The 25,590-nt window shown below is 45.2% G+C and overlaps 4 protein-coding genes and 1 pseudogene across 5 annotated transcripts; 1 reads left to right on the forward strand and 4 right to left on the reverse strand.

The window, feature by feature from the left end:
* Window positions 1-574: 574 nt before the first annotated feature.
* LOC123038802 (putative 12-oxophytodienoate reductase 5) lies at window positions 575-1,385 on the reverse strand (annotated as a pseudogene).
* Window positions 1,386-2,044: 659 nt separating this feature from the next.
* On the forward strand, window positions 2,045-4,113 carry LOC123043181 (1-aminocyclopropane-1-carboxylate oxidase homolog 1). Of its 2 annotated transcripts, none has more exons than XM_044465547.1 (3): window positions 2,045-2,712; window positions 3,337-3,658; window positions 3,783-4,113. In XM_044465547.1, exons 1-3 carry the CDS (start codon window positions 2,054-2,056, stop codon window positions 3,795-3,797), a joined length of 996 nt encoding a protein of 331 aa, XP_044321482.1. In that variant the 5' UTR covers window positions 2,045-2,053; the 3' UTR covers window positions 3,798-4,113. The 2 variants fall into 2 exon arrangements, with proteins under 2 accessions (XP_044321482.1, XP_044321481.1); XM_044465546.1 differs by having other exon boundaries at window positions 2,058-2,712; window positions 3,760-4,113.
* Window positions 4,114-4,247: 134 nt separating this feature from the next.
* Window positions 4,248-5,926, reverse strand: LOC123043182 (putative 12-oxophytodienoate reductase 4). The gene is made up of 2 exons (XM_044465548.1): window positions 5,180-5,926; window positions 4,248-5,059 (listed from the first exon to the last, which is right to left on the reverse strand). Exons 1-2 carry the CDS (start codon window positions 5,703-5,705, stop codon window positions 4,476-4,478), a joined length of 1,110 nt encoding a protein of 369 aa, XP_044321483.1. The 5' UTR covers window positions 5,706-5,926; the 3' UTR covers window positions 4,248-4,475.
* Window positions 5,927-20,976: 15,050 nt separating this feature from the next.
* Window positions 20,977-21,767, reverse strand: LOC123038803 (1-aminocyclopropane-1-carboxylate oxidase homolog 1-like). The gene is made up of 3 exons (XM_044462259.1): window positions 21,701-21,767; window positions 21,316-21,608; window positions 20,977-21,222 (listed from the first exon to the last, which is right to left on the reverse strand). The coding sequence occupies exons 1-3, from the start codon at window positions 21,765-21,767 to the stop codon at window positions 20,977-20,979; spliced, it is 606 nt and encodes a 201-aa protein (XP_044318194.1).
* A 1,903-nt stretch (window positions 21,768-23,670) lies between these two features.
* On the reverse strand, window positions 23,671-25,355 carry LOC123040049 (1-aminocyclopropane-1-carboxylate oxidase homolog 1). The gene is made up of 3 exons (XM_044462995.1): window positions 24,519-25,355; window positions 24,062-24,383; window positions 23,671-23,975 (listed from the first exon to the last, which is right to left on the reverse strand). Exons 1-3 carry the CDS (start codon window positions 25,019-25,021, stop codon window positions 23,706-23,708), a joined length of 1,095 nt encoding a protein of 364 aa, XP_044318930.1. The 5' UTR covers window positions 25,022-25,355; the 3' UTR covers window positions 23,671-23,705.
* Window positions 25,356-25,590: the final 235 nt, after the last annotated feature.

A 25,590-nucleotide genomic window follows, 5' to 3' on the forward strand; every position in this document is an offset into this window, starting at 1 on the left:
TAATCTATATAAATATAAATATACATTTAAAATAAAAGAGAGGATTGTTTTGAGCTGCTGGAGACGCCGTTACTCCGCTTTTATTAATACCTATAATATATATTTATATCTATATTTATTATATATTATGTTCATTTACACTGGTTCATTTACTAAAACGTGAGGGGGTGCCCCGCCAGAGCCGCGACCTCACGTGCATTTCTCGCCGGCTGCGAGGGGAGGAGGCTGACGAGCGTGGCTGGGTTTGGTGGCAGCTAAGGTTCGCCTCCCCCGTGTAGCCCGAATAATTGAACACGTCCAAACTTTCAGAATATGATAATTTTAAAATTGATCTTTCTAAATTTTAAAATTTCAATTTTCAAAATGTAAACACTCATAATGTCGTGACATTTTCACAGCCAAAAAATTCTACATAAAAAAACTACATGTACCACGGAGCCTACGCGGGTAAAAAGGGGAAGAACTAAGAAAAAGATAAGGTTTCATTTGAAATTCACATGTCAATGAGTCGATGACACATTATTCACCGTAGTAACGACACAATACCAACCATTATTCATGGTTGAATGACACATCAAGGAAGAAACGGGTAGTCCGTGTAGCCGACGACGGGATCGGAGATGTAGAGCGTCATCTTATTGTACTTGTTGAGCGGCGCATTGAGCTCTAGCCTCTTTAGTAGGTTTGGGTTCGCCATGAAGAGTCGCCTGAATGAGACGAGGTCGGCGTACCCCGATGCGATTGCCTTGTCCCCCTCCTCCCGGTCGAACCCGCCATTCGCGATAAAGGTGCCCTTGAAGGCCTCCTTGTAGGGCAGCAGCCGGTGCGGGACCACCCGCCGGCCGTCGACGAGGGCAATCTGGGGCTCGATCATGTGGATGTAGAGGATGTCGTGGTCAATTGAGCATCGTGGCCATGTGGAGGCCAAGCGTGTGCGGGTCGGAGTCGTGACAGTCCATGTAGTCCATGAAGGGCGAGAGGCGGATGCCCACGCGGTGGGCACCCACCTCCTTGGCGACGGCATCCATCACCTCGAGCGCAAAGTGGCACCGGTTCTCCAGGCTACCGCCATAGCCGTTGTCCCGGTCGTTGGCATTGTCCTTGAGGAACTGCTCGATGAGGTAACCATTGCCGCCTTGGATCTCCACGCCGTCGAAACCTGGCCGTCGGCGTGCAGAGCAAAGCAAAGTGTTAAATGCAAAACAGAGAAAAGCAGAGTGTAAAATGCAAACAGAAGAGAGCGGAGTATATGTTCTCATGTATGTACCGGCGTTGATGGCGTTCTGTGCTGCTTTCCTGAAGTCTTCCTTGATAATTTTAAAATTGATTTTTCCAAATTTAAAATTTTCAATTGTCAAAATTAAACGCCCATAATGTTGCGACATTTTCACAGCCGAAAAAATTCTACAATAAAAAACTACATGTACCATGAAGCCTACGCGGGTAAAAAGAGAAAAGGTTTCATTTGAAATTCACATGGCAATGAGACAATGACATGTTATACACGGTAGAAATGACACAATATATAAAAAAAGAAATGACACAATATTAATCATTATTCGTGGTTGAATGAGACATCAAGGAAGAAACGGGTAGTCGGTGTAGCCGACGATGGGATTGGAGATGTAGAACGTCATCCTATTGTACTTGTTAAGCCGCGCGTTGAGCTCTAGCCTCTTCGGCAGGTCTGGGTTTGCCAGGAAGAGCCACCCAAACGAGACGATGTCGGCGTACCCCAACGTGGCCGCTTTGTCCCCTTCCTCCCGGTCATACCCACCATTCGCGATAAAGGTGCCCTTGAAGGCATCCCTGTAGGGCAGCAGCCGGTGCGGGACCTCCAGTCGGCATAATATAAGAGTGTTTGTGACAGTTCACTAGTGTCAAAAACGCTCTTATAAATGTAGTTTTTATCATTGATAGGCAGATCGTTTAATTTTGAAAAAGAATATCCATGTGTACGCTGAGGTTTACATCCCAAAAATGGGTAGGATAAGATTGGGGAGCCACCGCAGCAGCAGGCACCGTAGTTGGTGGCCTGCATCCATCGCCGCTGATGCCGGCCCTTTCGTCTCTTCCCCGTCGCTGCTGTCGCGGCACATTTTTAGCACGAGCAGCAACAGCAGATAAGAGCACTCCAACCGCCAAGCCGATGACACCCACGCCACCAACCATGTCGGAGTCGTCCGCCTCCTCTCCCGTTGCCTACGACCGCGCGGCCGACCTCCGCGCGCTGGACGCCACCTTCGCCGGCGTCACCGGCCTCGTCGCCTCCGGCCTCACGCACGTCCCTCGCATCTTCCGCGTCCCTGAAGGCCACCACGACAAACAGGACACCACCGTCGTCGCAGGCACTGGCCGCCAAGAAGAACCAGGGGCCATCCCGGTGATCGACCTCGGGTGCGGCGACCACGCGGCCGTGGTTGCCGCCGTCCGCCAGGCCGTGGCAGGGTGCGGGTTCTTCCAGGTGACAGGCCACGGCGTGCCGGAGGCGGCGATGGCCGCGGCGACCGACGCGGTGCGGGCGTTCCACGCGGCCGACGGCGGCGAGGGCACCGAGAAGGCGCGGCTCTACTCGCGTGACCCCGTCAAGCCGGTCAAGTACCAGTGCAACTTCGACCTCTACGAGTCGCCGGTGGCCAACTGGCGTGACACGCTCCACATCCGCATGGCCCCTGACCCGCCCGACGTCGGCGACATACCGGAGAGCTGCCGGTGAGTGCGACCGATAAACTGCAAAAGCGTCTCATATTAAGATACATGGTAGTACTCCAATTACACACAATTCTCTTCTCATAAATTGTACTCCCTCCATTCGGAATTACTTATCTCGGAAATGGATGTATCTAAAACTAAAATACGTCTAGGTACATCCATTTCAACAACAAGTAATTCCGAACGGAGGGAGTAATTGACAATCATATGAGACTATAGTACTCATTTTGTCTACTGCTAACGCAACAAAATACCTCTTGTTGAACCATCCTTTTTACAACCGTAGCAATCCACGGTTAGTACAGATGGTACAATTTATACAAGCAAGGAGTATGTATTGTTGTTAATGTGAATTCTTCCTTGGTTATTGACAAAATGACCAGGGATAGGTTCTGCAACAAAATTACTTTCTATAGAAAATAATTTTACTCCCAGGAATCAAAATTTCTTTACTTTCTATTGAACATCATTTTTTTACTGAAAACTCACGGCAAAAAGATTTTCCATGGAAAGTGAAGAATTTTTGATTTCTCGCAGCAAAAAGATGTTCTATAAAAAATCGCTCGGCACTAGTTTGGAATCACTCTTGATCTGATCTATTGGGACTACAATGTTGATTTGCAGTGATGCACTGCTTGAATATACCGAGCAAGTTAATAAATTGGGAAAGACTTTGTTTGAGCTGCTCTCCGAAGCTCTTGGGCTCAAACCAAGCTACCTAACAGACATGGAGTGCGACCAAGGACAGATCTTAATCTGCCACTATTACCCTCCTTGCCCTCAGCCTGAACTCGCCATCGGGACAAGCCGGCATTCAGACGCCGGCTTCCTGACCATACTCCTCCAAGATGAAGTCGGCGGACTACAGATCTTCAACGAGGACCATTGGGTAGATGTCACGCCCACACCCGGAGCATTCATTGTGAACATCGGCGATCTCTTACAGGTATATAAATCGTGTCCATCCAATCCTAAATCGTTTGTTTAACAAATAAGCAATGCTTGATCATTTTGAACTATATGTATTTTGTTAAAAAAAATGTGCAGCTGATCTCCAATGACGGGTTCAGGAGTGTGGAGCATAGGGTGTTGGCGAAGAACGCTGCCCCTAGGGTCTCGATCGCGTTCTTCTTCAGCACGCATTTCCATCCAGCCTCGACGAGGATGTATGGTCCGATCAAGGAGCTGTTGTCTGAAGAGAACAAACCATTGTATAGGGAAACTCTTGTGAGAGATTACATGAAGCATTATTTCTCCATAGGGTTAGATGCAAAAACTGCTATTTCTGATTTCCGGTTATGAATTTGTAGTTTGTGAAGGAGAGTTTGTGTTGTGTTGGTGCAGACAACACCGATGTATACCTGGAACAGGAATAAATGAGCTGTGTGTATTGCTAAGAAATGGATAGTAAAACTACAATATCTTTCTAGCATATTGCATATAGGCTACAAGGGTCATCTAAATTGTCCTGTAAAATCAAATTATATAAATGCCAGGCCTTGGGATTTTCCAACAATAATTTGACACTTCCAAACTTTTGGAATTCGAAAATTTGAAACTTGATCTTTCAATATTTTCAAATTTAATCTTTCAAAACTTAAACACTCGGAATTTTGCGACTTCTATACAGCCGGAAAAATTGTACATAAGAAAGCCACATTGTACATGTGGGGAAAAGGGAAGGGCCGAGAAAAAGAAAAGGTTCCGTTTGAATTTCACATGGCAATATATGGATCAATCATTATTCATGGTTCAATGACACATCAAGGAAGAAACGGGTAGTCGGTGTAGCCGACGACGGGATCGGAGATGTAAAACGTCAACCTATTATACTTGTTAAGCGGCGCGTTGAGCTCTAGCCTCTTCGGCAGGTCTGGGTTCGCAAGGAAGAGCCGCCCAAACGAGACGAGGTCGGCATACCCCGATGCGACCGCCTTGTCCCCCTCCTCCCGGTCGTACCCGCCATTCGCAATAAAGGTGCCCTTGAAGGCCTCCCTGTAGGGCAGCAGGCGGTGCGGGACCACGCGCCGGCCGTCGACGAGGGCCATCCGGGGCTCAATCATGTGGAGATAAAGGATGCCGTGGTCATTGAGCTTCGTGGCCATGTGAAGGCCGAGCGCGTGTGGGTCGGAGTCGTGGCAGTCCATGTAGTCCATGAAGGGCGAGAGGCGGATGCCCACGCGGTGGGCACCCACCTCCTTGGCGACGGCGTCCACCACCTCGAGCGCGAAGCGGCACCGGTTTTCCAGGTTGCCGCCGTAGCCGTCGTCCCGGTCGTTGGCGCTGTCCTTGAGGAACTGCTCGATGAGGTACCCGTTGCCGCCGTGGATCTCGACGCCGTCGAATCCTGGCCCATCAACGAGCAGAGGAAAGCAGAGGAAAGCAGAGTTTTAGATCAAAAGCAGAGGAAAGCAGAGTGTAAAATGCAAAGCAGAAGAGAACACAGTATATGTTCTCATGTAGGTACCGGCGTTGATGGCGTTGCGTGCGGCTTTCCTGAAGTCGTCGACGATCATGGGGATCTCCTCCGCCGCCAGCCTCCTCGGCGGCGAGAACTCCTCGGTGGAGCCGTCGTGCCTGACCTGCGGCCCGACCATCCTCTCCGTGCTCGACACCGGCGCGGCGCCGCCGGGCTGGAACCCGTACTTCGACACGCGGCCGACGTGCCAGAGCTGGCAGAAGAAGAGGGCGCCCTTGGCGTGCACGGCGTCGACGACGGGCCGCCACGCCTCGGCCTGCTCCGCCGTCCAGACGCCAGGGGTGTCGGTGTACCCCTGCGCCGTGTCGGAGACCCCCGTGGCCTCCGTGATGAGCATGCCGCCGGGCGTGGCGCGCTGCCCGTAGTAGACGGCGGCGTGCGGCTGCGGCACGTTGCCGTAGGAGCGCTGCCGCGTGAGAGGGGCCAGCACCACCCTGTGGGCGAGGTCTAGCGACGCGCCCATCTTGTACGGCGTCATCAGCGGGATGGGCTTGGGCTCGGCCTGCGGCTCCATTGCTGCGAGCTCCTGAGCTCTGATCTTTGATCAAGGGAGATGAGCGGTTGAGGTGGAGGCATCCATTAATTTATATAGCACACTGCACACGCCATGGGATCAGTGAGAGTGTATATAATATGTAAAAATGGTGTGAGATTCAATCTGTCCACGTCGCATCCATGCTAGTTGCGACTTTGAGTAAGGGTAGGAGAGTGGATCCTGTGGCCGGGGGAAGGGGAGAAGAGAGTGGCAGGTGGCGACTGTAGTGGCGGCTAAGCTTCTCATCTGGTCAAGAAAGGTGGAGGCTCATGGGTCAAAATTATGCAGCTGCAACTTGCAGCAACGATGGTGATGCGTCATCCATGACCAATTATCCTAGCATCAAACCCTGTAAATGTTGGCTAAATTTCGTGTTTTGACCCCTTTTTGAAACCTATTTGAGATCTGACCTTAGGTTGAAAATTTCGAGATCTGACTCTTTTGCTACTGCCAGAGTCCATGACGCTAGGGTCTAAGAGCATCTCTAGCAGACCCCACAAAAGCGGTCAAACCCGCAAAAATCCGCGTTTGCAGTTTCGTGGTGTCAAAAAACGTCCCGAATAGAACCCGCAAAAGCGGTCAAACCCGTAAAAATTATGCAGCCCCTGAGAATCCATCCCATGACCCTTAATTTTGCAGATTTGGAGGTAAAATATAAGGGAAACTGTAAACCGGTCAACGCTACGCAACAAGGAAATTCCGCCGTGTGCACACGTGCTCCGGTGACCTTCCGCCACAGAACTCGCCGGAATCTCGCCGTTTACCGCTGCCGCCACGGAACTCACCAGAATCTGGCCGGAAACTCGCCGTTTACCGCTACCCGGCCACGAACGAGCTAGCTAGCAAGCTCCTGATCCATCCGGCCACGAACGAGCAAGCTAGCTAGCTAGCAAGGTCCTCGATCCATCCGGCCACGAACGTTGAGGGAGTAGCTAGCAAGATCCTCGATCCAGCCGGCCATGGAATAGCTAGCTAGCTCCTGGATCCATCCGGCAACGGAGGAGCTGCCTCCTGGGATCGATTCGGCGACTACCATGGACGACGGGAGCTGACTATGAACACAGGCGAGAGGAAGAAGAAGACACAGGAAAGAATATACGCGAATACGGGTCCGTTATACGGGGTCTGCATCTGCGGCCGTCCGTGCCGGCCCGCAAAGCCTTTTTTCACGAACTGCAAACGTGTTTTGTTGGTCGGCGGGATGCAGGGTCTGCTAGAGGTGCTCTAACAGCCTACCGTCAGGGACTTTGGCGGTAGTAAACATTGCTACCACCAAACGGGTTGGCGGTAACTTGCATAACCCTACCGCCAAGGTGCTTGGCGGTAGGCACGAGCACGCATTGTGTTCAATACTTAGGAGGTTTTGGGCGGTAGGGCATGCAACCCTACCGCCAGGGTCCTTGGCGGTAGGCTGTTATACCCTACCGCCATGGTCCCTGGCGGTAGCAAAAGGGTCAGATCTCGAAAAAATTTCAAACTAGGGTCAGATCTTGAATAAGTTTGGGAAAAGGGTCAAAACATGAAATTTAGCCTCGATGTTGGCATAAAACATCCATGCTGAAACCGAGCCTGTTCTCAACATCGACACTAGGCCTACTTGATTTACACGCTCAAAGAAAAGTTATTTTCTGCTTAACTGAGTTTATTCTTTTGAAGTATGGCCAAATTTATAGAAAAATGAACTCCCTCCGGGTTTTTTTACATATTAGTTTTTCTCTAAGTTTATTCTTTTGAAGTACGACCAAATTTTTAGAAAAATGTCAACATTCACAATGGTAAATCAATAGCATTTGATCCCTCATAAAATGTATTGTCCATATTATATTTATCTGGTATTGCAGATATTTCTATGTTTTTATATAAATTATCAGTTTTGCTAAGTCTCAGTTGACTTAGACTTTGTTAAGTCTCAGTCGATGCTATATTCCTTTGACCTTGCATGGAGATTCGTACAAAAATTTCCTTTCTAGTTTCCCCCTTTTTCTTCTTTTTATATACTATCACTTAACTGAGACTTGGTTAAGCCTCAGTTGACTGAGATCTAACCACATCCATAAATTATATCAAACCTTACAAAGTTTGGCTTAAGATGGAACTAATATCTCTACTACTTATTATTACTTCTCTACTACTTATAAAAAGAATAGTGTTCCATTTCCTGCCAGAGTGCTTCGTCCAACCTTCCATTCTATCACCAAACATCATTCCTTGAAACCCACCTTAATTGTCTCATCTTTTATTGACTTACCAAATAAATTTATGATTTCTTTGGAAAATCAATAAGTGATTACGAAATAAAATCCTAAAATATAGGCAGGTTAATTACGGGCAAGATTTGTTAAACATTTATTTACACTTCACATTAATATACACTGGTAAATCACGTGCTAAAATACTAGAATACTTGTACCCGTTGCAACACACGGGCAATTACCTAGCAATATAGTATAGTAATGATACTAAAAGAATAGTGTTCATTTTCCTGCGAGGAGGAGTGCTTTGTCCAACATTTAATATTTTTCCAGTGAATCTACCTCCCTGCTTTTTTCTTTTTGACAGCTTTGACTTTCTTGGATTTTATTTGGATATTTGGTGAATAAACTTGGTAACTTGGCAAGCACTCTCCCCTAGAACCATGAACTTTCTGAAGTGGCCCTTGATCCCAAGACAAATTGATACATAATATAACTTAATAATAACTTCCTCAATCTGCTAGACCAAGTCATAGTGCCACTGAACCGATTAAATCGGTACGACCATACAATTTGCTGGGAGATCTTGATTGGGCATTTGGTCACTCTTTTATTGATGTTTCCCATAGAGCGGGTTGAGCGGGAAGTGTGACCTCATCCGTCCAGACTTATGCTAACCTGATGAGATATTTGACCCGTCAAGTTGAATACTTTGATAGAGTCCCGAGTGAGGGGATATTTGATATCACGAGTAAATTAAGGTGATAATGTCCAGCCACTCTCACTCAAAGTGAGATTCGTGTCCTTACTACTGTATGTGGTAAAAAGGTGTGGCTATGGATAATCTTGGCAGGGCATCCCCGCAGAGGATGTTCTGTCGTACGGGTACATAGTGTCTGATCTCTACAAGGTCAAACTATTTGAATAGCCATGTCCAAGGTATGGACGAAATCAGTATAAGTCACACTATTCGGTAGTTGTTGAACCTGGAAGTTTAAATCAAAATAAAAGAGCATGTTTACTAAATTGAGATACAAATTGTTGAGCAATTAACAAATATAATATGTGATGTTGAGGAGTGCACACGTTGTATGATAGTTGGAATGTTAGGTTTATGTTATGTTAAGAAAGACATGTGTGAGCCATGGAAGGCTGTGGTCAAGTTGGTCTCCAATAGCATGGGATTATTGTTTTGATATTGGAATGATTATGCCAGAGATTTGCAACATTGTACTTGTATATCTGTATGCTTTATCTTCAAATTTGCTAGATAAGGTTTGCTATGCCATGATAGCTACAATTGCTATGATTATGTTTTATGCCTTGTATTGCTTTGCTTAGTGATATATGTTATTTGGTTCTTATGAGTACTTTCAAAGTACTCACTAGCACTGTTGTTTTCACCAGATTTCCGTATCGTCTTCCACCAACGTGAAGTCGGAGTGTCATCTGCTAGGAGAGTTTCCCAACCAGTTCTTATGGATTGGTGTTGCTCCAAGTTTGTGCTGCCCCTAGTTTGTCCTCTACTACCACTATACTCTACTATAGTGCCACCTATGGCACTATTGTAATGTTCAACGTGAATGGCTTCATGAAACAGTCTTGTAATCAGTTGTGTGTGTATGATATCAAGTATGTCAAGGCTCATGGCAGCGCGACTCATGTCAGCATGTTATTTACTTCGAAAGCCTCGTCCAAGTTCTTTACTAGATTCATATACTCTAAATACTCTAGCAAGTTCTATAGATATTTAAGATATTATGGATACATACACAATAAAAACACTATGATGTGGTCTGATGCAATCGATCAAGTCATATAGACATCTCTTTAATAGAGAATGCTCACCAAGCATGAAAACTAGTTAAAAATAGTTACAGTTTGTAAAGTGACTACACATGGATAGTCTCACGTAAATGCAAAAATTGAATCCAATTTAGGATTACTTTGGAGAAATTTTAGGAAGTAAAATGGAACGAAATAACATACACATGAAAAACACTTAAGATAATTTATTTGTGGGGTAACGTGATAGTATTTGTTTGGGAGGGTGAAAATCACTATTATTCGGCGGAAAATTAGTTAAGAAAAGATAAAAAAAGTTTAGTACAAATTAATGAGTATATTATACTGAGGCGAACAAGCAACCTCTGAAAAATAAAACTGAAGCAAGGCACAACTAGTTGAATTCAGATTCAGAAAGTATTAGAGAAATTGCTTATACTGGTCCGATGAATTCCACATCAATATAAAGGGATATTCACCACAAGAGAAATGGCTTAGCTCGGCAAGCACTTACCAGACATGCTCGGGGACATAGCCTCAAACCACATCACCGACATTATCCACTCAATCTATACATGGTAGTCATGACTCTTGAGACCGATCACTTTGCCCGTTGAAAGATTGACTCCTTTACTTATATTTGATTCATAACCATCAGTGAACTTCAAAATGAGTTTGAGCCGCATAAGTATTTCCTTCTTTTCTAGCGGTTTAAGGAAGAAGTTAGCATCTGGCTTGAACCAGTTTCTTCGAACGCCTACGGGACGCTTCATGATTAGACATGGTCTATCACAAATTCTCTGTTGATCGGCTCTAGCTTTAACGTTATTCTTCGTCTTATTAGGAATGTTGAGGATCGTGCGGAAAGGGACTCTGCGATATTCTTTTCGTTGTGCATCACATCAATGTTGTAAGGAAGTTTGAGGTCCTTGAAATAAGAAGCTTCGAGAAGGGGGTAATGTGAGTCCAGTTGTCCGTCTCGCCATATCCCTCGAAGCCTTTGGCTTTGCATTTGCCTTTAAGCTTGAGAGCTTTTAGCTGAGCAACAACATTTGCCCCTAAAAACGCTGGAATCTTGTTTACTTCATGGACAACCCGGCCTTTCGTGAAGTTCTTATTGTCTTCCTGTCTGGATGGTCTGGAGGGATTGAAATTATCATTGATCAAACTTGTACACCTTCTAGCATTCACACTTCATAAATTCTTTCTTTATCATTTACCTACTCGAGGACGAGCAGGAATTAAGCTTGGGGATGCTTGATACGTCTCCAACGTATCTATAATTTATGAAGCATTCATGCTATATTACTATGTGTTTTGAATGATTATGGGCTTTCTTATACACTTTTATATCATTTTTGGGACTAACCTACTAACCGGAGGCCCAACCCATATTGTTGTTTTATTGCCTATTTCAATATTTCGAGGAAAAGGAATATCAAACGGAGTCCAAACGGAATGAAACCTTCAGCAGCGTGATTTTTTGGAAGAATATGATCCTGGAGACTTGGAGTCCACGTCAGAAGATCCTCGAGGCGGCCACGAGATAGGAGGCCGCGCCCCCCTTACAGGGTGGTGGCCTCCTATCTCGTGGGCCCCTCGAGCACCCCCCGACCGACTTCTTTCACCTATATATGCCTACGTACCCTAAAACCATCAGAAATCAAGATAGATCGGGAGTTCCGCTGCCGCAAGCCTCTGTAGCCACCAAAAACCTCTCGAAAGCCCGTTCCGGCACCCTGCCGGAGGGGGAACCCATCACTGGTGGCCATCTTCATCATCCCAGCGCTCTCCATGACGAGGAGGGAGTAGTTCACCCTCGGGGCTGAGGGTATGTACCAGTAGCTATGTGTTTGATCTCTCTCTCTCTCTCTCATGTTCTCTCTCGTGTTCCCTCTATGGCACAATCTTGATGTATCCCAAGCTTTGCTATTGTAGGTGATCTTATGATGTTTCTCCCCCTCTACTCTCTTGTGATGAATTGAGTTTCCCCTTTGAAGTTATCTTATTGGATTGAGTCTTTATTTGAGAACACTTGATGTATGTCTTGCCGTGTTTATCTGTGGTGACAATGAGATATCACGTGCCTCTTGATGTATGTTTTGGTAACCAACTTGCGGGTTCCACCCACGAACCTATGCATAGGGGTTGGCACATGTTCTTGACTCTCCGGTAGAAACTTTGGGGCACTCTTTGAAGTACTTTGTGTTGGTTGGATGAATCTGAGATTGTGTGATGCATATCGTATAATCATGCCCACGGATACTTGAGGTGACAATGGAGTATCTAGGTGACATTAGGGTTTTCGTTGATTTGTGTCTTAAGGTGTTATTCTAGTACGAACTCTTTTATAGATTGATCCGAAAGAATAACTTTGAGGTGGTTTCGTACCCTACCATAATCTCTACGTTTGTTCTCCGCTATTAGTGGCTTTGGAGTGACTCTTTGTTGCATGTTGAGGGATTGTTATATGATCTATCTATGTTATTATTGTTGAGAGAACTTGCACTTGTGAAAGTATGAACCCTAGGCCTTGTTTCCTATCATTGCAATACCGTTTACGCTCACTTTTATCATTAGTTACCTTGCTGTTTTTATATTTTCAGATTACAAATACATATATCTACCATCCATATTGCACTTGTATCACCATCTCTTCGCCGAACTAGTGCACCTATACAATTTACCATTGTATTGGATGTGTTGGGGACACAAGAGACTCTTTGTTATTTGGTTGCAGGGTTGCTTGAGAGAGACCATCTTCATCCTACGCCTCCCATGGATTGATAAACCTTAGGTCATCCACTTGAGGGAAATTTGCTACTGTCCTACAAACCTGTGCACTTGCAGGCCCAACAACGCCTACAAGAAGAAGGTTGTGTAGTAGACATCAAGCTCTTTTCTGGCGCCGTTGCCGGGGAGGTGAGTGCTTGAAGGTATATCTTTAGATCTTGCAATCGAGTCTTTTTTTTTCTTGCTTTATCACTAGTTTAGTTTATAAAAGGAAACTACAAAAAAATGGAATTAAGTTTGTCTCATACGCTTCGTCTTTTTAATATCTTTCGTGAGTATGATGGAAAGGAAAATTGTGCTCAAGTGCTAGAACAAGAATGCTCTAAAATGCTTGGTACTGAATCTTTGAATGATGAGCATGATTGCAATGTTGTTAGTATGAACTCATTGAATATTCTTAGTACTAATGATGATTGCTCTAGTCATGATGAAAATATATCTTATGAGCATGTCAACTTTTGTGGAGTAGATTGGATTTGCATGGACACACCAAATAGAGAAAATAGATATTGCAAGAGCCATAAGTACTTAAAAACTAAAGGTTTGCAAGAAAGTCTTGATGAGTGTGCTAGAAGATTCAATATTTTCCGTGCTCCTTGTGAACTTTGCAATGAACGTGGTCATTTAAATCTCCAATGCAAATTGTTTTATGATCGAATCATGTCCAAAAATTGTGACAGCTTGATTACCCTTGGGCATCATAAAGAGTTTAGTCTTCTTTTGGGGTATGAAGAAATGAAACGTATAACTGAGGGTATTCCAAAATTTAATCTTGATAGATTTCTTGATTTTGATCTAGAGGATATTTGTATGTTTTGTGTGGAGAATTGCATTGAAAATCCTTATATTGCCAATTACATAAAGAAAAGAAATCAAATAGAAGATGATGAGAATACTGATGAAAGGGAAGAGACTTCCCAATATCCTCCTATTATTTCTTATGATGAATCAGGTAACGAGGAGGAGCTTTCTATTCAACCAATCTCGTAAATAAGAAGCTCAAAAAGGAAGGTTGAAACCACACATAATGTGAAGAAGAAAAAGAAAAGAAGGAGCAACAAAGGTACAAAGGTATCCCTCCCAAATGATGTTGCTCCTACTACTCATTGTGATGATGATAATTGCTATACTATTGGTGTTATCAACATTTTTAATGATGAGAGTGATTATGCTTATGATATGAAAGAGCCCAAGCTTGGGGAAGCTATGTCTGATGAGGATGAAATATTTGAGAATATATTTGCTGAAATTAATGTTTGTCGCAAGCTTGGGGATGCTATGTTTAATGAAGATGATATTTTTAGCATCCCAAGTTTTGATATGCAAAGTTGTTATGATGATAGCATGCCTCCTACCTATGATGATTATATTGATGAAAGTGGGTTTGGAAGAGTGTCAACTTTAGGAAGTAGTGATCCCACTATTTTGGAGGATAACTTTATTGTGATGAATACGAAAGTGGATTTGGAAGAGTGTCAACTTTATTTAGTGATTCCACTATCTCGGGAGAGGTTTCAATCGATTATGATGAGAATGAAGTTGCTACTTATGATGATTATTGTGATGAAACTTATGCTATAAAAAGTAGTGATGCTTATATTTACAAATATTGTCATGATTATGATTACCCTTTTTTTGAACATTAATCTTTTAATGTGGAAACAATTTTTAGTGTTCAAGTCTCTTATGATACTCCCACTATTCCGAATGATAAGAATTTTGTTTATGTGGAGAGTAGTAAAAATTCTATGCTTGTAGATCATGAAAATAATGCTTTAGGTGCTGGTTATATTGTTGAATTTATTCATGATGCTACTAAAAATTATTATGAGGGAGGAACATATGCTTGTAGGAATTGCAATAATGTCAAGTTTCCTCCCTATGTGCTTAAAATCTTGAAGCTATGCTTGTTTTACCTTCCTTTGCTAGTTGATTATTGTTCCCATAAGTTGTTTGCTCACAAAATCCCTATGCATAGGAAGTGGGTTAGACTTAAATGTGCTAGTCATATGCTTCATGATGCTACCGTTATGTTTCAATTCTTATCTTTTATGTGAGCATCATTGTCATCATCATGCCTAGCTAAAAGGCATTAAAGAAAAGCGCTTGTTGGGAGACAACCCAATATTTATCCTTACTATTTTTTTGTGTCCACGTGATTATGCTACTGTAGTAATCATGTTTTATAGATTCTGTTTCAATAAACTGCCAAGTAAGACCTTTATGATAGCTTATGGTGATAGTTTTGTTGATCCTGCTGAAAATCAGAAACTTTTGCACCCAGTAAATTAGTTTTGTTAATTCACAGAAATGTGCTCTTGATCTAATTCATTTTGATCTGGATTGGTACACAAAGTGCTTAGGACTTCCTAATTTGGTAGGATTTTTGGAGTTCCAGAAGTATACGTTTGATACAGATTACTACAGACTGTTCTGTTTTTGACAGATTCTGTTTCCTATGTGTTGTTTGCTTATTTTGATGAATCTATGAGTAGTATCGGAGTGTATGAACCATAGATTAGTTGGAGTACAGTAGACATTACACCAATATGAATTTAGAATGAGTTCATTACAGTACCTAAGTGGTGGTTTTATTTTCTTATACTAACGGAGCTTACGAGTTTTCTGTTGAGTTTTGTGTATTGGAGTTTTCAAGTTTTGGGTAAAGATTCGATGGACTATGGAATAAGGATTGACAAGAGCCTAAGCTTGGGGATGCCCAAGGCACCCCAAGGTAATATTCAAGAATAGCCAAAAGCCTAAGCTTGGGGATGCCGGATGGCATCCCCTCTTTCGTCTTCGTTCATCGATAACTTTACTTGGAGCTATATTTTTATTCACCACATGATATGTGTTTTGCTTGGAGCGTCATTTTATTTTGTTAGTATTTGCTTGCTGTTATTTATATTAATGTTTTGCATCTTTAGTTTCAATAAAAAAGTCAAGGATAGCCTTTACCATGCTTATTTTGCTAGTATACATGTTGCTGTTTGAAAACAGAAAGTTTACCACTGTTGCAAAAATTCCCTAGAAAAATCAGAGCATGATATAATGTTGTAACTTTTTTCATAATGAGCTCTGATAAATTTACTACAGTGGGAATTTTATTTCATAATTTTTGTAGTTAGGGAAGTATGATGAATCTTGCATTCTTTACAGACTATACTGTTTTGACAGATTGCTGTTATGGTTGCATTGTTTGCATATGTTTGCTTGTTTAATGATTCTATTTGAGGATAGGGGTATTAAATATGCAGAGTCATTTAGTATGCAATGTTGAATAATAATTTTAGTGATTTGTTACAGTAGAAAATGATAAGGTTTTGCATTGGTTTATACTAACCTATCTCACGAGTTCTTGTTGAGTTTGGTGTGAATGAAGCTTTTTGAGAAATAGAGAAACCATGATATGAGAGGAATTAAGGAAACACAAAAGTTCAAGCTTGGGGATGCCCAAGGCACCCCAAGATAATGTTTCAAGAAGTCTCAAGCATCTAAGCTTGGGGATGCCCCGTTAGGCATCCCACCTTTCTTCTTCAACAACTATCGGTTAGTATCGGTTGAGCCTAAGGTTTTGCTTCTTCACATGAGTTGTGCTATCCTTGCAATGTTATTTTATTTTGTTTTGGTTGCTGTTTGAATACAATACCAAGATCTGAAATTCTTTAATGAGAGAGAGTCTTCACATTAGCTACATAATTATTTAGCTACTCATTGATCTTCACTTATATCTTTTTAGAGTAGTTTTTCATTTACTCGTGTGCTTCACTTATATCCTATGAGTAAATTGTTGAATGAGTTGATTGTCATGAATCTGAAATTATATATGCCTCATTTTCTTATCCCATGGGGAGTAATGACTTCACGTCTAAGAAGTAGAGGTTGTAAATTTATTGGAGGTTAGCAAGCATTGTATTGGTCATTTGAATAATTTCATGAAAGAATATTGAAGGAAGAGATATTTCATATATAAATATACTATTATAGACATCTTTTATAGTTGGGAGCACTCATTAAATATGACATGCTAAAGAATTGACATTGGACAAGGAAGACAACGTAATGGGTTATGTTTTCCGACATCTCAGTTAAAGTATATTATCATGGATCATTCAAACATGTTGAGCTTGCCTTTCCCCCTCATGCTAGCCAAAATTCCTTGCACCAAGTAGAGATACTACTTGTGCTTCCAAATATCCTTAAACCCAGTTTTGCCATGAGAGTCCACCATACCTACCTATGGATTGAGTAAGATCCTTCAAGTAAGTTGTCATCGGTGCAAGCAATAAAAATTGCTCTCTAAATATGCATGACTTATTAGTGCAGAGAAAATAAGCTTTGTACGAACTTGTTATGGAAGCAATAAAAGCAACGAACTGCATAATAAAGGTCCATACACAAGGGGCAATATAAAGTGACGTTCTTTCGCATTAAGATTTTGTGTATCCAACCCTAAAAGCGCATGACAACCTCTGCTTCCCTCTGTGAATGGCCTATCTTTTACTTTATGTCTTTTACTTTTATGCAAGAGTCAAGGTGATCTTCACCTTTCCCTTTTTTCATTTTATCCTTTGGCAAGCACTTTGTGTTGGGGTGATCCTGATATATATATCCAATTGGATGTAAGTTAGCATGAACTATTATTGTTGACATCACCCAAAGGTGAATACGTTGGGAGGCAACACTATAAGCCCCTATCTTTCTCAGTGTTCGATTGAAACTCCATAACCATTAGTATTGCGTGAGTGTTAGCAATTGTAGAAGACTATATGATAATTGAGTATGTGGAGTTTGATATTCCTGAAAATAAGATGGATTGCAATTGTTTGAATGACTGAGAATGAAGTTTGCTAGTTTTCAAGAAAGTTTATGGTCTATGCTTTGACATGTGAATTGCTTGTTACTTTATCGTGAGAAGTTTTATGAGATGAACTACTATTATGACATATTATCATGCTAGAAAAGGTGATTAAAATTATCATTGATCAAACTTGTACACCTTCTAGCATTCACACTTCATAAATCTTTCTTTATCATTTACCTACTCGAGGACGAGCAGGAATTAAGCTTGGGGATGCTTGATACGTCTCCAATGTATGTATAATTTATGAAGCATTCATGCTATATTACTATGTGTTTTGAATGATTATGGGCTTTATTATACACTTTTATATCATTTTTGGGACTAACCTACTAACCGGAGGCCCAGCCCATATTGCTGTTTTATTGCCTGTTTCAGTACTTCAAGGAAAAGGAATATCAAACCGAGTCCAAACGGAATGAAACCTTCGGCAGCGTGATTTTTTGGAAGAATATGATCCTGGAGACTTGGAGTCCACGTCAGAAGATCCTCGAGGAGGCCACGAGATAGGTGGCCGCGCCCCCCTTACAGGGTGGTGGCCTCCTGTCTCGTGGGCCCCTCGAGCACCCCCCAACCGACTTCTTTCGCCTATATATGCCTACGTACCCTGAAACCATCAGAAATCAAGATAGATCAGGAGCTCCGCCACCGCAAGCCTCTGTAGCCACCAAAAACCTCTCGGGAGCCCATTCCGGCACCCTGCCGGAGGGGGAACCCATCACCGGTGGCCATCTTCATCATCCCGGCGCTCTCCATGACGAGGAGGGAGTAGTTCACCCTCGGGGCTGAGGGTATGTACCAGTAGCTATGTGTTTGATCTCTCTCTCTCTCGTGTTCTCTCTCGTGTTCCCTCTATGGCACGATCTTGATGTATCTCGAGCTTTGCTATTGTAGTTGGATCTTATGATGTTTCTCCCCCTCTACTCTCTTGTGATGAATTGAGTTTCCCCTTTGAAGTTATCTTATTGGATTGAGTCTTTATTTGAGAACACTTGATGTATGTCTTGCCGTGTTTATCTATGATGACAATGGGATATCACGTGCCTCTTGATGTATGTTTTGGTAACCAACTTGCGGGTTCCGCCCATGAACCTATGCATAGGGGTTGGCGCACGTTCTTGACTCTCCGGTAGAAACTTTGGGGCACTCTTTGAAGTACTTTGTGTTGGTTGGATGAATCTGAGATTGTGTGATGCATATCGTATAATCATGCCCACGGATACTTGAGGTGACAATGGAGTATCTAGGTGACATTAGGGTTTTGGTTGATTTGTGTTTTAAGGTGTTATTCTAGTACGAACTCTTTTATAGATTGATCCGAAAGAATAACTTTGAGGTGGTTTCATACCCTACCATAATCTCTACGTTTGTTCTCCACTATTAGTGGCTTTGGAGTGACTCTTTGTTGCATGTTGAGGGATTGTTATATGATCTATCTATGTTATTATTGTTGAGAGAACTTGCACTAGTGAAAGTATGAACCCTAGGCCTTGTTTCCTATCATTGCAATACCGTTTACGCTCACTTTTATCATTAGTTACCTTGCTGTTTTTATATTTTCAGATTACAAATACCTATATCTACCATCCATATTGCACTTGTATCACCATCTCTTCGCCGAACTAGTGCACCTATACAATTTACCATTGTATTGGGTGTGTTGGGGACACAAGAGACTCTTTGTTATTTGGTTGCAGGGTTGCTTGAGAGAGACCATCTTCATCCTACGCCTCCCACGGATTGATAAACCTCAGGTCATCCACTTGAGGGAAATTTTCTACTGTCCTACAAACTTGTGCACTTGCAGGCCCAACAACGTCTACAAGAAGAAGGTTGTGTAGTAGACATCATGTGTCATCCTCGAAAAGTACCTAGAATGGTGCAAATCATCCACCAGCGGCTGCATAAACACACCCAATTTCTTCCCCGTGTATTCAGGCCCCGGAATGATGAGCGACAAAGCATGGTCTCGCGTTGCATTAGGGCACCGGGAGAGAGATTGAGCGGAATTACAAACACGGGCCAGTAGCTGTATGGATTGGACGACATACCATATGGATTGAACCCATCACCTGATATGGCAATTCTAACATTCCCAGCCTCGGCTGCTTCCTCGGGGTATTCTTTATCAAACAACTTCCATGCTTCGCCTTCCAATGGATGTACAATTTTATTTGGATGGTACCTTATACCTTCCTTGTGCCACTTCATCATTTTGGCAGACTCCTCCGTGATGAAAAGGCGCTGTAGTCTTTCTATGAAATTGAGATACCAAAGAACCTTTGCGGGGATGGCTAGCTGCCTTTTCTCATCATCCTCACCGACCACCTCAAGGTACCGAGAGGAACCGCACTCCCTACAGTACTTCTCATTCGCATACTCATGCCTAAACAAGAGGCAATTCTTCAGAAAAACATGTATTTTCTCATAATCCATAGAGAGTGCCTTCATGATTTTCTTTGTAGCGTACATGCTTTTCGGCAGTTCATGACACTCACGGAGGCTGTTAGCCCATAATCCCATAAATGCTTCGAAGCATTTCTGGCTATAGCCGTACCCATCCTTGACTGCAATCAGTTGCGAGATGGCATCCAGCTGAGATATTTTGGCACCCGCATAAAGAGGTTTCTTCAACAAGGCCAAGACCTCCAAGAAGGCCTTTGCGGTTGCCTCCAGCTCCTCCGGTTCTTTGAAGGTGTCGCATGTGCCGTTTCTGCAGCAATGACATCATCTAGCATGTCTCTGACCCCGTCGTCCGCATAACCATCGATGTGTCGTCGCATCACCTCGTCTCCACCATGGTTCCGCTCAGCTAAGTTTATTGGCGACATGTCAAAGTTTGGCATATATCCGTGCGTGCGAAGGTGATCAGCTATGTCGATGGCCTCCGTGTGTGCCGTCGGATAGATCTGATGGCGTCAACCGCCCGTCACACGCCAGGTCACCGGGCCTACTTCTATGCCGACGGCCCGTCTATGTTGATGGCGCCTGTAGGCATATTCTACCCTATGCCGACGGCTCTGGTGTGCCGACGGCCACCGTCGGCATACATGGAGATACCCCGACGGCTTTTGTGCACCGACGGCTTGTCCTAGGCCGTCGACATAGCTCCACATATGCCGTCGGCATAGTGTAGGCCATCGGGATTTGGCGAAATTCCAGTAGTGCTTCGTGTGAGTTTACTCTTTGAGCAAATCTAGTGGACACTAGCTAGTCCCTCATGTTTTCCCCTAAAAAAAGAAGTTCCCTCATGTTTTTGTTTTGAGAGCGCGTATTCGTGTTGTTTCAAGGTGCACATTCAGGTTATTGGTCAACTTCATCTTGTCAAATGATTTGGCACATGGTAGCGAACATATCTGAATCGGGATTGCTAAATCTCAGTCGACTAAGACTTAACGAAGTCTCAGTTGATGCTTTATTCGTGAGATCTTATATGGAGATCCGTGCCAAAATTCTTTTGACTTTTTCTTTCTTCTTTTTAATATATTGTGTAACTGAGATCTAGCCACACCTTATCTAAATACACAAAGTTTCCTTGGAATATTGCTAACAAAACCCATGCCACTTGGAATTTGTTGTCCAATTATTGCCAAAATCATAAAGGATATTTCCGACGATTTCATAGACGAAAATCATTGATGGCCATCATGGGGCCCAATCCGACAGAGTAGTAATGCGCGACATAGTCCCTAGCGAGTGTCTCCCTGTACAACGGCGGGTTCTTCTCCGACAGCAGCTCCTTGATGGGGCCATATATCCTCTCCGAACTTGGATTGCTTGGGAAACACGCGATCGAGACCCTCGGTGCTTCATTCTTCGCGATGACTCTGTGCTCCACGCTCCTAAACCTGTCATTCGAGATCATCTAGAGGAGAGGAGAGACATAGGTATGCCTTTAGAATTATTATTTTCCAGTTGCGAATGTAGCTGTGATCAAATTGTGAAGGTGTACATGTACCTGTAAGAGATCGCCCACATTGACGATGAACGCCCCCGGTGTTGGCGTGACGTCGACCCACCGGTTCTCGTGGAGGACCTGGAGCCCGCCGACGCTGTCCTGGAGGAGCACCGTGAGGAAGCCGGAGTCGGAGTGGCGGGTGGTGCCGATGGCGAGGGAGGGCTCTGGGCATGGGGGGTAGTAGTGGCAGAGTATCATCTGGCCCTGGTTGCAACCCATGTCGGCGAGGTGGTAGGGGTGGAGGCCAAGTGCTTCGGACAGCAGAGCAAAGAGTGTGTCCCGTAGGTTCCTTTAACCCTTCCTTCCTTAGCTAGAGCACAAGGAAGAACACAAAATCAGATCGTGCGAACTACAAAAATGTAAGTCATTGATCCTAAGCACTCACCAAAGCTAGCCAGATCCTCCCATGGCAACCAACCTGGCTCTCCACAGTAGAACCTCACCTCTGGCATCGTCCACTCCTCGTATGTGCGCCTCTTTACACCTGTGCGACGTTGGGCTAGCTGTAGCTAGTGACTTGCAAGGCAAGAGGAGCAACGGTCAGAGCTCCGACCATGGCCACCGCGTGACGTAGAGGGGCATCATTGATCTCACTCACGTGTTGGACACCATATTCGGCGCAGCCATGAGCCGCTTGACGCGGAGGGAGAGAGGGGCCGAGCAACTGCGGGAGTGGCAGCCTCCGCTCCTCCTAGCGATGGGGACGCTCGAGCTCGATGGGCGAGTGGCACAATATGTACATCCATTTGAGCATACAAAATTAATTCCATGAATGTAGAAGTCAAAAGAAATTAAAATAAAAAGGTAAGAAAAACAAACATACAACTACAAAGATGAGCAGAGCTAGATCAAGGAAAACTAACACAAGCCTAAATCAATATATTGCTAAATTAAGTTTAACACAAACAGCAGTACCACTATAGCAATATTTTGGACCAGATTAAACTAAAGCCCACATAGTTTATTACCCAAAACTTCCTGGCAACACATCTATAATCCTAGCCACTAATAATTCAATCGGCCATGTCAATTCAGAGCAAAGAACAGGGACATCAACCATCCATGTGCAAACAAAAAAAATCCTACCCCTAGTAGGATCTACACAAGGAACAAAAAGAAACACCTATAACCCACAAAAGAACAAACAAGGAAAAGAGGCCACAAAAATCCAACCAGGGGATAATACTTTTTGCCTCTACCAGAAAGAAGACAACAAAGAGATACATCCATTGGCTAAACTACATACCAGTCGAATCTAGCGCAAGAGGAGCTTACCCATCTTCTTGTTCTTCCCACGCTTCTCCGGATGAACGGCGGCGGCTCGGGTTGGAGCAGAGCTTCAGGGCAGGGGAAGGCGGATAGCCAAGGAGGAGAACGAGCACCGCTATCGTGGTGGACGGAGAGGCGACCGTCGGTGAGTAGGACGAGCGCCGGAGCCGTGGCGGATGAAGAGATGACCTCCGACGAGGCTTGTGGCGCCCATCGTCCCCGAGGAGGTTGACCCGCGGCGCCCACGCCTCCGGCAACCTCGGCGCGAATCCGCAGAGGCGCGCGTACAACCGGCGACGCCCTCTGGCGGCGATGCGCGTGGCGGCCGTGGATGGGGAGGATGGCCAGCGAGGAGTGACGGCTAGGGTTCAATCGAGGGCGGGGCGAGTGGGCACCTGGGAGAAGACGTGGTGCGGGGTCGTGGGGAGGAGAGGAGGCAGGCGGCGACGCGCGGGAAAGGGAGCGAGGCGGCTAGGGTTTCACCACGGGCGTGGCCGCCTTTTATACCCCCAGGAAGCGAAATGACGAAAATGCCCTCGGCGTGGCAGCGTAATTACGCGCGGTGGCACGAACAAGACGGTAACTATTCATTCCAGCAGTAATTTTTTTTGATCCGACGGACGAGGTCGTTCCAGGGGTCGATCCGACAGCCCAGATTCGATCAAGCCACCCGATCCAACGGCCAGGAAAGCCTAATCTCTCTGGTGCGGCCTGAGGAGCTTCTATTCTTATTTCTGGATGAACTGCGCCTTTCTCCATTTCCAATTTGCTTTTCTATCGAATTTTGTTGGAATTACCGTTGTTGTTAAGGTGCTACGACTTAATCATTTATATTTGTGTTGCACGGCGCAAGTGTGATGTGTGTGTATTTCTGTTCATGTGAGTTCACTCTCTGGGCAAATCTACTGAACACTAGCTAGTTCCAGGCCCTCATGCATGTTTTCCCCTGAAAAAAGAAGTTCCCTCATGTTTTTGTTTTGAGAGAGCCTTCGCATGCTGTTTCAAGGTGCACGTTCAGGCTTATTGGTAAGTTCGTTTTGTCAAATGATTTAGCACGTGGTAGCAAACATATCTGAATACACAAGCTTCCCTTGGAATTTGTTGTCCAATTATTGCTGGAATCATAAAGGACTTTTCTGACGATTCCATAGACGAAAATCATTGATGGCCATCTTGGGACCCAATCCGACAGAGTAATAGTGCGCGACGTAATCCCTAGCGAGTGTCTCCCTGTACAATGGTGGGTTCTTCTCCGACAGCAGCTCCTTGATCGGGCCATATATACTCTCCGAACTTGGATTGCTTGGGAAACAGGCGATCGAGACCCTTGGTGCACTGTTCTTTGCGATGACTCTATGCTCCACGCTCCTAAACCTGTCATTCGAGATCATCTAGAGGAGAGGAGAGACATAGGTATGCCTTTAGCATCTTTTGGTTGCGATTTTAGTGTGACACAATAGTGAAGGTGTACATGTACCTGTAAGAGATCGCCCACATTGACGATGAACGCCCCCGGTGTTGGCGTGATGTCGACCCACCGGTTCTCGTGGAGGACCTGGAGCCCGCCGACGCCGTCCTGGAGGAGCACCGTGAGGAAGCCGGAGTCGGAGTGGCGGGTGGTGCCGATGGCGAGGGAGGGCTCGGGGCATGGAGGGTAGTAGTGGCAGAGCATCATCTGGCCGTGGTTGCAACCCATGTCGGCGAGGTGGTTGGGGTCGAGGCCAAGTGCTTCGGACAGCAGAGCAAAGAGTGTGTCCCGTAGGTTCCTCACGTGCTCGGCGTAGTCAAAGAACACGTCACTGCATGCATTTTTAGTCAAAAAAAGTTAACGACGTGGACAGATAGACTTTTCTTTCTCGAAAATAGCCGGAGTACATGTGGGGATTGTCGAGCTAGCTAAAATCAATTGAGTGGAGTCTCGGTGGATCACGTACCGGCGGCAGGACTCCGGCATGTCGCCGGCGTCGGGAGGGTGCGGCGCGACGCGGAGGTAGAGGGTGTCGCGCCAGTTGGCCACCTTGGACTGGTGCAGGTCGAAGTTGCAGTTGTACTTGACGGCCCTGGCCGGCTCGCGGGTGTAGAGCCGCGCCTTGTCGGTGCCCTCGCCGCCGGGGGACTCGTGGAACGCCCGGGCCGCCTCCACCGCCGCGGTGCCCACCTCAGGAGGCACGCCGTGGCCCGTCACCTGGAAGAACCCCCACTCCGCCGCGGCCCGGCCCACGGCGGTGACCACGGCCGCGTGGTCGCCGCAGCCGAGGTCGATCACCGGGATGGCTGCAGGTTCTTGCCGCCCGTCGGTGGGCTGCTGTGGGACGTCGTCGGGGACACGGAAGATGCGGGGCACGCGGGTGACGCCGGAGGCGACGAGGCCGTGCACGCCGGCGAAGGTGGCGTCCAGCGCGCGGAGCTCGGCCGCGCGGTCATAGGCGGCCGACATGGTTGGTGGCGACGGCCGCGGGTGCTTGGATGGTTGGTGGCGCGAGTGCGATCGGCTTGGCTGTTGGACTGTTCTTATCTGCTTCAGCCGCTAGTGCTGAAATTTTGCCGCGACAGCGACGGGGAGGAGAAGAAAGGCCCGGCACCTGCAGCCGGCGACGGATGGATGCCACGTACGTTGCCTCCGGCGGCTCCCGCGTCCAATGTTTGGACGGAGTCTGCGACGGAAACCTCAGCGCGCACGTATGCATTCAGTTTGGTCTTCTACTAGGACTCAAATCAAGCTCATACAAATTAAGGTTTTTGTGCATAAAGAAAGAGGGCTGCTACGCGTCTGCCGGCGGATATTTTCGCCGCCTCGCGAGCCGTTGGATCTGACATAGATCTAGCGGGGTGAATGTCTTTTCTTCACTTTGCAACATAGATCTTGTTGCAAAAGCATTTGTTATAGAGGTTGTGTTGCGAAATTTTTATGCAACACAGATTGAGTTGTGGAATTTTTTTTGCAACAGAGGTCGTGTTGCAGAATTCTTTTCGCAATAGAGATTGTGTTGCGGATTTTTTCTTTTT

The sequence above is a fragment of the Triticum aestivum genome, chromosome 2B (assembly GCF_018294505.1).
Source record: "Triticum aestivum cultivar Chinese Spring chromosome 2B, IWGSC CS RefSeq v2.1, whole genome shotgun sequence".
In the NCBI taxonomy this organism is placed as follows: domain Eukaryota; kingdom Viridiplantae; phylum Streptophyta; class Magnoliopsida; order Poales; family Poaceae; genus Triticum; species Triticum aestivum.

What these genes read in the sequence shown, in the direction of transcription:
- LOC123040049 (XM_044462995.1), bottom strand. Translation starts at nt 25,021, where the DNA reads ATGTCGGCCGCCTATGACCGCGCGGCCGAGCTCCGCGCGCTGGACGCC. An exon ending in ATGCCGGAGTCCTGCCGCCG is followed by an intron (nt 24,384 to 24,518) that starts GTACGTGATCCA and finishes AAATGCATGCAG; the next exon opens with TGACGTGTTCTTTGACTACG. An exon ending in ATGTGGGCGATCTCTTACAG is followed by an intron (nt 23,976 to 24,061) that starts GTACATGTACAC and finishes CCTCTCCTCTAG; the next exon opens with ATGATCTCGAATGACAGGTT.
- LOC123038803 (XM_044462259.1), bottom strand. Translation starts at nt 21,767, where the DNA reads ATGCCAGAGGTGAGGTTCTACTGTGGAGAGCCAGGTTGGTTGCCATGG. An exon ending in GGAGGATCTGGCTAGCTTTG is followed by an intron (nt 21,609 to 21,700) that starts GTGAGTGCTTAG and finishes GAAGGAAGGGTT; the next exon opens with AAAGGAACCTACGGGACACA. An exon ending in ATGTGGGCGATCTCTTACAG is followed by an intron (nt 21,223 to 21,315) that starts GTACATGTACAC and finishes CCTCTCCTCTAG; the next exon opens with ATGATCTCGAATGACAGGTT.
- LOC123043182 (XM_044465548.1), bottom strand. Translation starts at nt 5,705, where the DNA reads ATGGAGCCGCAGGCCGAGCCCAAGCCCATCCCGCTGATGACGCCGTAC. An exon ending in ACGCAACGCCATCAACGCCG is followed by an intron (nt 5,060 to 5,179) that starts GTACCTACATGA and finishes TTGATGGGCCAG; the next exon opens with GATTCGACGGCGTCGAGATC.
- LOC123043181 (XM_044465546.1), top strand. Translation starts at nt 2,150, where the DNA reads ATGACACCCACGCCACCAACCATGTCGGAGTCGTCCGCCTCCTCTCCC. An exon ending in GACATACCGGAGAGCTGCCG is followed by an intron (nt 2,713 to 3,336) that starts GTGAGTGCGACC and finishes GTTGATTTGCAG; the next exon opens with TGATGCACTGCTTGAATATA. An exon ending in ACATCGGCGATCTCTTACAG is followed by an intron (nt 3,659 to 3,759) that starts GTATATAAATCG and finishes AAAAATGTGCAG; the next exon opens with CTGATCTCCAATGACGGGTT.